The sequence below is a fragment of the Epinephelus moara genome, chromosome 9, assembly GCF_006386435.1.
Source record: "Epinephelus moara isolate mb chromosome 9, YSFRI_EMoa_1.0, whole genome shotgun sequence".
Classification (NCBI taxonomy): Eukaryota; Metazoa; Chordata; class Actinopteri; order Perciformes; family Serranidae; genus Epinephelus; species Epinephelus moara.
Window position 1 is genome coordinate 38,201,115 of NC_065514.1, and position 9,150 is coordinate 38,210,264.

Here is a 9,150-nt window from a genome sequence, read left to right on the forward strand (position 1 = left end):
TATTCTGTAAAGGAGTGGTTTAAAATGAAGAATATTCTTGCAAAATATGAGTTAAATGTTAAAAATGACTGGTTAGTAGTGCAATTAGGAAGTGCAATGTCAGCACTATTTTTTTCTGCAATTTCAATTGCACTTGTTTTAATAAATAAATACAGATTTTAAAAGCATACATGATCTGTGTAAATATATTATTACCCTGTGGTTAAAAGGACTCGAAAGGACTCGAAACTCAAACTGCAGGACTTGGGACTTGACTTGAGACTTGTCAGTCTTGACTTTGGACTTGACTCAGGACTTGCCTGTCTTGACTCAGGACTTGACTCGGGACTTGAGGGCAAAAACTTGAGACTTACTTGTGACTTGCAAAACAATGACTTGGTCCCACCTATTAACACACATATTTCGGAACTGTAGGCTACACCAGTACACACACTGTGTTACGCTTGACTATTCATCATTAATGACATCCATAACCAACTGTAATGGTGCAAATGTATACAGTACACTACTAACACAAATACAAACGGCAACGACCTCGAGGCGAAACAACTGTAGCACTTTACAGTTATGAGTAGGTCGCAACGCCAAGTTAGTCCGGTATAACAGTTAGAGGGAAGCACACACTTTACACGGCGGGCGCCGATATCATCTGCAGCACGAGCTAACATTGCTAGCTGCGTTAGCATTAACTCACCAAGACGTTGATAAACGCGGTAAAACTCCCATCGCGCAGGTCCTCGGTTCCTCCCTCACGTCTCCTGCGAGTATCTCGGAGTGTTAGCTTTGTGGCAACTCTCGTCAGCTGGCCAAGTCCACTGGTGGTGCGGATGTGACGTCACCACCAGCTGATTGGAGCTGCTGCTGTTTTGTCTCCTGCCTTTTCTCTGTTTTGTCTCTGGCCGTGACCCTTTTTGTGTGTGTGTGTGTCTGTTCTGTTGTCTGTGCTCTCTCTCTTTCTCTCTGTACAGGTCCACTCTGGATGCTTTCTTCTCCTCTCTCTCTCTTCCTCTCTGTTCTGCTGTCTGTACTCTCTCTCCTCCTCTCTGTTCTGCTGTCTGTGCTCTCTCTCCTCCTGTCTGTGCTGGTCCACTCTGGATGCTTTCTTCTCCTCTCTCTCCTCCTCTCTGTTCTGCTGTCTGTGCTGTCTCGCTTCCTGTCTGTGCTGATCCACTCTGGATGCTTTCTTCTCCTCTCTCTCCTCTCTTTCCTCCTCTCTGTTCTGTTGTCTGTGCTCTCTCTCCTCCTATCTGTGCTGATACTCTCTGGATTCTTTCTTCTCTCTTACCCCTTTTCCACCTAAGCAGTTCCAGTGCTGGTGCTGAGCTGGTGCTGGTGCTGGTTCTCAGTTGGTTCAACTTGCGAACCAGCTGAGAAACCAGTTTGCTTTTCCACGGCTCGAGGTGGTTAGGGTGCCACGTCATTGCGTCACTGTATACGTCAGTAACATCGTTGCTTTTCCACTGGCGCCAAGCTCGAAGGAACAACAACAACAACAATGGCAGACAACGTATTTGTGCAGCTGTTACTCCTGGCTCTACGAGGCTTCATCGGCATCCAAACACGGCAGATACATCATATTTGTGCTGCTCGACAAGATATGTATGGACGGCGATTACGTTCCAGAAGACAGGTAATAACCTAACACGGTTTGTCTCTACTAATACTGAATGTGAGATTGTTATGTTAGCCTTTGTTGTAAGCTATCGTTAGTTGGCAGAGCATAGCTAATTCACAACACAAACGTGTATGTGTACTTATTTAGACAACTGAGGGCTAGTTTATTGTAGTTTCAGCTGGACAAAAGAGGATGCTTAGCTCTGTGAAATGAAATCTACTATTTGAAATGCATGTAAACAAACTGTATCAAAATACAAGTCAGTGATTTATGTTTAACCTAATTTTCTTAACTCATATGCCTCACTAAGAACATTCTTGGTTTGTCACTTAATTTTCTTGATAATTTTGGCTGTGTTTACATATATATATATGGCATCAGAACGTAATAAACTCAATAGAATATTACACTTCAAATGTGCAGTACATTTCCTCATACATTAAATGTACAGCACATTCACATGCTATGAATGCAGATCTGCATGACCCTGTTTGTATCTGCACATACGCACATTTATGTACAGACACTCATGCGCATACACATTTATTTTTCAATACAAGCAAAACTTTATTAAATGAGGCATAAGGGTTAAATAGCATGATGGATATTCATTTTAGTATTGATCACTCTCCACTCAATATGCTTATTTACCTATACAATTTGTCCTACCCCATGCAGAGCTGGCTCATTAAGCCCTTTGCGGACACTGCCAGATTGACCCCTGAACAACATACCTACAACTACAGATTAAGCAGTGCATGGTCGGTTGTGGAAATGGCTTTTGGGAGATTGAAAGGACAGTGGAGGTGCCTCCTAAAAAGAAATAACTGTAAGCTTGACCTGAGCAAGAAAATGGCGCTGACCTGCTGTGTCCTTCATAACGTTTGGGAGGAACATGTAGTGTAATGTACTGATTTACTGAAGACATATACTGTACCTTTTAGTTGACTTTTAAAAGATACGTGTTGAAGCAATATAATCTGTGCAACTGACAAATTACACACTGGTTTAATATTTCATGTATTCTTATGACACACACACACTCATTGAGCACTTAAGCATTGTGGTGGAGAAGTACCTAGGACTCACTGTGAATCATTTCTAAAAATAGCATGAGGATGGGCTCAGAAACACTGGTGGAAAGTTAGGGGAATTACAGCTTGTCCTGAGAATGACCCTAGTAAGAGGAGGCGGTCTTAGATTGTCTAGGAAAAACATTACGAGTACGAGTAAAGAGGTGGGGTTTAGGATGAAAGGAGAAAAAGTGCAAACTCAGCAGAAATGTGACACCGATATGGTGGGAAGGACTAAAACTCAGCAGAAATGTGACACCTTTATGATCAGCGCCCAGTGGAAAAGTTTAAGGAAAAGAGATGACTCAGCAGAAATTCTACGATAAAAGAGCGAGCGCAAACAAAGAAATTTCAGTCCTGCTCCAGAGCTTGACTCATTGAGTTGTGATGTGTTTGTTGCCTGCGAGCACATTAAACTCAGTTGCATCTGATACTACGTGTCTCCAGTGATTTTTTTTTACCTCTGAGTATTTGAGTTTTTGATATCTAATGGAAGACAAAGAAAGTCCGTTTGAGAAGAGAAGAGCGAGGTCGCGAGCTTTCTGGCACGGCTCGGGACCTTGACTTTTTGCTTCCACAAACATGATGACAATCTCACTGAGGAGCACCAGGAGAGACAGGCCAAAATTCAGCCTCCTCTTCAGGCATTTCCAGAGCATGGCAACCAAGAAAGGGCTGACATTAGAACGACTGAACCTGCCATTCAAATGTTTGTTTTATTTAGTTCTGGTTGTGTATACTGCACATGTTTTGGCTCCTACTCTCCATTGTTTTTGCTGTTTTGTTGCTGCTTACCTGACTACTTTTACCTGTGTTTGCTGGACTACTTCATGTCACCAATATTGTTTCATCCTTCAGTTCAATAAATTCATAGAAATGATTATGGCTGTCATGTTCTCATTTCTTTATAAACACAGTGACTGAAGACATCTATGTTCAGCATCTTCATAAATGGGTAACCTGTTTGAGTTCTGGACTTGTTTTTACTAGCTTTACTTGAATTTATTACAGTTAAATCATAAGTGAAAACATCCAGAAGCAGACATGTCTCTTTAGAAAACAAATTTATTTAAATACAAAAAACAAGCTAATGATAAAAGTGACAAGTGTGCATTGAATGTGCAAAACTAAAACTTCCCATGAAACAGAACTGCTCATTTCTGGGCTTGGGACTCCATCACAGACACCATGTGCCCCATCAGTCCAAGAAAAGCACTGGTGTCAGTCTCCAGCTTCTGTAGCAGGGCATCATTCAGGTCCTTGCTGTGCTGCAAGAACCTCTCGTCTGCCCTCTCCAGGTATTCCAGCAGCTCTGTGTTGCTGTCTCTCTTCCTCTTCCTTGTGTACAAGAATAGAAGAATCAGTTTAAAAGTTTTTAAGTCATAAGTAGATAAACACAGGTTCAGCAGTACAATGTAACGCTCTAAGTCGCGGGCCATATTATGTAGTGTTACCCATATTTTAAATGTTTTGGCATGGTTAGAGCCTTTTGCAAACAAAATGTGTCATTTTGACCATGAGTGCCACTGTTTCAGCCTGTGTGTTAACTGTTATGAAAATGTGGAGTTTGAGTTGACTGTTGCATCAAAGCAATCAAGAAAAACTGTAATATGAATATCTTGCTAAAAATTTACCTGCACTGATTAAATGTAGGTTAAAAAGGAGTGAAATGTAGGGTAACACTAGTCTGTAGCTATCTTATTTCACTATGGACATTAAGTTAACAGGTTAATCTCTACCACTCACAGACTATAGGCTAAGCACCTTTCTTGGAGAAAAACTGGCTCACATATTGGCACCCTTTATTTTGCCTCTCCTCTCTCTCCTTTTCGTCTTTCCTTTTTTGAAAACCGGATTTACTTTTAGTACTAGGTAGCATGATGATCACTGTAGTTCTAGCGCAACTGCTGACAGCTGCTAGGCTCCGTCACCGTCACAGTCAGTGCACTAAGACAGGACCAAACCATTTCATGCAGATACAGGGGGGTGGTCAGTCAATATGTTTACTTTTTGGTCAATGAAGATATTTAACATTTACTGCCCAAAACAAGTAAAAACAAAGAGATCATTAATTTTATTACTATATTTGAAAAAAAAAAAAAGAAAAAAAAAATTCTTATTGATGATGGTTTAAAAATTATATATTAATTTTTATGTATTTTTGGGGCCCCTGTCAGTCAGGGGCCCTTGGAATCGTCCTAACTTTTCTCCCCTATCCACCTTATTTTCAAACACAGAAGTAAATAGTGATCAACTTCCGTGTTTTTGTGCGTGACTTCCGGTCAGCCACTTTCCCTTACCGGAGCTAACGGTGCAAGCTAATTTTTTTCAGTTTTCAAATGTTTATGTTAGTCAATCAGTTAGTTAGTTAGTTAGTCTGTGAATTTTATATAGATAACTGGGCCCACGTTTCCGTTATCCGGTAATTGCCGGTAAAAATAATTCCCTTTAAACGCGAAAAAATCGCACGCCAGTCAAAAACTATGAACCAAAAAAGCACAATCTATCCTGAGTGAGACAAACTGCTTGATCCCCGTCTCCAGTGTACCAGCAGAGAACCTGCAGAACCAAATCAGCAAAAAAACACACCGGGCTACACAGCCTCTCTACCTGAGCAGCTGAAGCTGCTGCTCGCACCCTCGACACACAGACACACAGACATGCTTCTGCATGCCAGCCAAACGTGTGCTCAACTGTGAGAAATAAATATGTGAGGTGTATGCTGCTTTTCTATATTTTTTTCTTTTCTTTCTTTCTTTCTGTCAGCGACATACACTCCTTACACAGGACGGGTTGTTTTTATTGACTGAGTTGATTATTAAGCCATAGTGATGCGCAGATCGACTCGATAGCACCCGAATCAGCATGTATGCATCAACCATCCAGCCGTTACAACATGATTGAGCTAGCAAAGCAGTTTTGTGTTGCTATGTGTGGTATTTATTCAGTTTTGGGAAATCACGATATCTAGAAAGCATCAGTGGCTGCAGCTGACAGGGACAGCTAACACATCAGGATGTCATCTGTTAAAAGCCTCCCGTTGTCGGATACGACATGAAACTACTCCAGTTAGCTCAATCATGTTGTAACTAAGACATCCGCTGGAAAAAATATTTTTTCACGGACCGTTTGAGTTATTACAGACACCGCTAATGGCTAATGGCTAACAGCTAACGGTTAGCCCAGCTAATCTACGATAACCATGTTAATTACTAAACGTGCACACAGAAATAGTAATGTTTGTTCAGTCATTGTGTTTATAGACTTTACAAACATCAGATTAGTCTAAACGGTGATACAGTGATGTGAAAAATGTGATATATATATATATATATATATATATATATATATATATATAACTAAACTCAACAAGGTAAACAACAAGGCGATTCCCATTGTAACACTAACTGTAAGGGAGTAATAGCAAAACACCAATGTCTAAAATCTAGGTTCTGGTCGGAGGATGTTAAGCAAAACACAGCAACGACTTTATGCAATAACTGGGTGTATTTATTTATAGAAAAATAAATTAAACACTTCTCTCAGACTGTGCTGGTTCACCTTCTGTTATACTTAAACAAAATAATAAAGCAAAACACAGTAAGGCATATTCAAAAATGAAATTAAGTGTACCTCTTTTCCCAGAGCTCTGTAAATATAATAACCACAAAAAAATAAAACTTACTTAGCCAACTTTAAATTACTGTACCCGGGTACTTAAACAATTGTCTTATCAGTTCTTTCTCCACAGCTGTAGAGTAGGATCCTTCTTGTAGAAAGTTAGTTCAAGTTCAGTTCAGTCAAGTCAAAAAGTTTTTTTTTAGTCACTTTGTTTCCTTCTCAGTTCAGTCTTAGTTGTTTCTATATAGGGGCCCCTTATGTTCTTTTAATTATCAAATCTTATCTGGAATCCGCGTGAAAAACTAGCACGTCCAAATCCATGGAGTGGCTCTGTGACTCCTCCACGTGATGTAGCAGTGGCGGCCGGGCTGCCTCCCGCTGCTGGAAACACCTTGAGTCGCAGTCATCCTCTCTCAGAAATCAACCATAAAATAAAACCAACCAGAGAACAGTCATCAAAACACATTAGTTCGTGGTCCTCCTTAACCCTCTGGCAACACAATAATATTCCGGAATGGATTTACTTCTTCTTGGACAACAATAACACCAAACTTATTAGAATATAACAACATTTACTCCACGCTGCTAACAAAAAGCTGCACTCGTATTTCCACTGCATTCATTGTGCTTTAAGTTTCGTTTTCACTTCCTACTTTTCCTCCTCTTTGTTTTCTGACTTTTGACTCATTTGTGGACGTTATGCGCCCCCTTTTGGAATTTAAGTGTAACTACATGCACAACCTTATCATTTTAAATCATAATCCTATCACTTTAAATCAACCTGATATGTGTCTAATTTATGGGGGTTACACCATTTACACAGTGGTCAAGAGTGCTGGACCGGAAGTGTCGCACAAAAAAATGGAAGCTGGGCCGTAATATACTTGCTGCTTGATCGAACGTACGCATACAGAAAAATGCACAATACTGCCGGTCACCACTTGGGGCAGACAACAGAAATATAACCCGGAAATCGTGAAGAATCTCATGAGAAGAAGAAGAAGGGTCTGGTCTGATCATCCGGTCAGGTCACTGTGCGCATTCGCACCAGCGCCTCTAGCGGTTATACAAATATTGCATCTTGCGCACACGTCGCGGTACCTCGCGTTGAGATGTGCGTTCGACGCGTCAAACGAACGCAGATCATGCGTGGCAGCCATGATGCATTTGCGTTGTTTACAGCAAGTATATTACGGCCCAGGACAGAAAGGTTTGAGCCACTGTGTTAAAGAGCAGTCTCGTTCATTTGAGGCTCTTGTGTTTGAGCTGCAGGCTGCAGGCTAACAGTAAGCTAGCGAGGGACAGTGAGGCTGCTGTTGGTGAGTAGTGTAGACAGTGACAGCAGCTGTACACATTATTACAATAAACTGAGCAGCCCTCGGAGGAAAAGGCGAGTGATTGTATGTAACTTAAGAATTCCAATGTGCCTGTACTGTAACTGTGCAAATGGCAATAAACTCTATTCTATGCTAACTCGCGCGAGTTCGACTGCGCGATCGTTTGTTTATTCGCCCCATAACAACCAGATTACCGGTAATCTTGCATTAACTAAACACGGCAAGCCCGTACATTGTGCTGTAGTGCCAAGCGAGAGACTGTGTAAACAGAAATATGCAATGATGTACTACTATGTCTGTGTATTTTGCAGCTTGACATAGTACCAGTAAAAGTTTATAAGTTTTAAGTTTATTTACTTTATTAATCCCCTGAGGGGAAATTCAATGTTTTCACTCTTGCTTGTCAATTACACACAGGTCTGAAAGACACACACATGCACAAACAGCTGAGCTGACGTGCTGACGTATTGCGGTAAGCGAGTTGTGTCATTTCCGGTGTTTCTGTGACAGCGTCTCTGTACTGCTCTGGTGAATTCTACTAGCCTGCTTTCTGCTTTCTCACTTCAGTTGCTTTAACGTCTACTTCAAGTCTTAACCCACACTGGTTCTGTTTAAGCACTTACAGCTCTCCTCCTTTCTACGACTTTCTTGCTGATCTCTTAGCTGTTGTTTGCGCGTTACTAGCCTTGGTAGCTACATTAGCTTTACAGTTAGCGATGGCTTCTCCCTCTGCTCTTTCTTGCTCGGTGTGCCAAATGTTCAGTTATGCCTCTGCCTCCTTTAGCGACAGTGGTAATTGTAATAAGTGTAGCTTATTTGCTGCGTTGGAGGCGAGGCTTAGTGAATTAGAAGCGCGGCTTGGCACCATGGAAAGCCATTCAGTAGCTGTGGTAGTTAGCCAGCCCCCTGTAGCCGGTGCGGAGCCACATAGCATAGCCTTAGCCTCTGCTAGCAGTCCTCCTGTAACGCCTGTTCAGCCGGGAGGTTGGGTAACCGTTCGCCAGAGGCATAGCTCCAAGCCGAAGCCCACGGCTCACCACCAGCCTGTTCACGTTTCCAACCGCTTTTCCCAACTCAGCGACACACTCGCTGAGGATAAAACTCTGGTTATTGGCAGCTCTATTCTGAGGAACATGAAGTTAGCAACACCAGTTGCCATAGTCAAATGTATCCCTGGGGCCAGAGCGGGCGACATTGAATCAAATTTAAAACTGCTGGCNGGATAAAACTCTGGTTATTGGCAGCTCTATTCTGAGGAACATGAAGTTAGCAACACCAGTTGCCATAGTCAAATGTATCCCTGGGGCCAGAGCGGGCGACATTGAATCAAATTTAAAACTGCTGGCTAAAGCTAAACGTAGATTCAGTAAGATTGTTATTCACGTCGGCGGCAATGACACCCGGTTACGCCAATCGGAGGTCACTAAAATTAATATTGCCTCGGTGTGTGAATATGCAAAAATGATGTCGGACTCCGTAGTTTTCTCTGGACCCCTCCCAAATC

At 41.8% G+C, this 9,150-nt stretch overlaps 1 protein-coding gene across 1 annotated transcript; it reads left to right on the forward strand.

The window, feature by feature from the left end:
- Positions 1 to 8,098: 8,098 nt before the first annotated feature.
- Positions 8,099 to 9,146, forward strand: LOC126396064 (uncharacterized; the record flags this gene model as incomplete). Its single annotated transcript, XM_050053896.1, has 2 exons — positions 8,099 to 8,797; positions 8,913 to 9,146. Coding segments are annotated over exons 1-2 (669 nt in total), but the record flags the coding sequence as incomplete, so codon positions are not given.
- Positions 9,147 to 9,150: the final 4 nt, after the last annotated feature.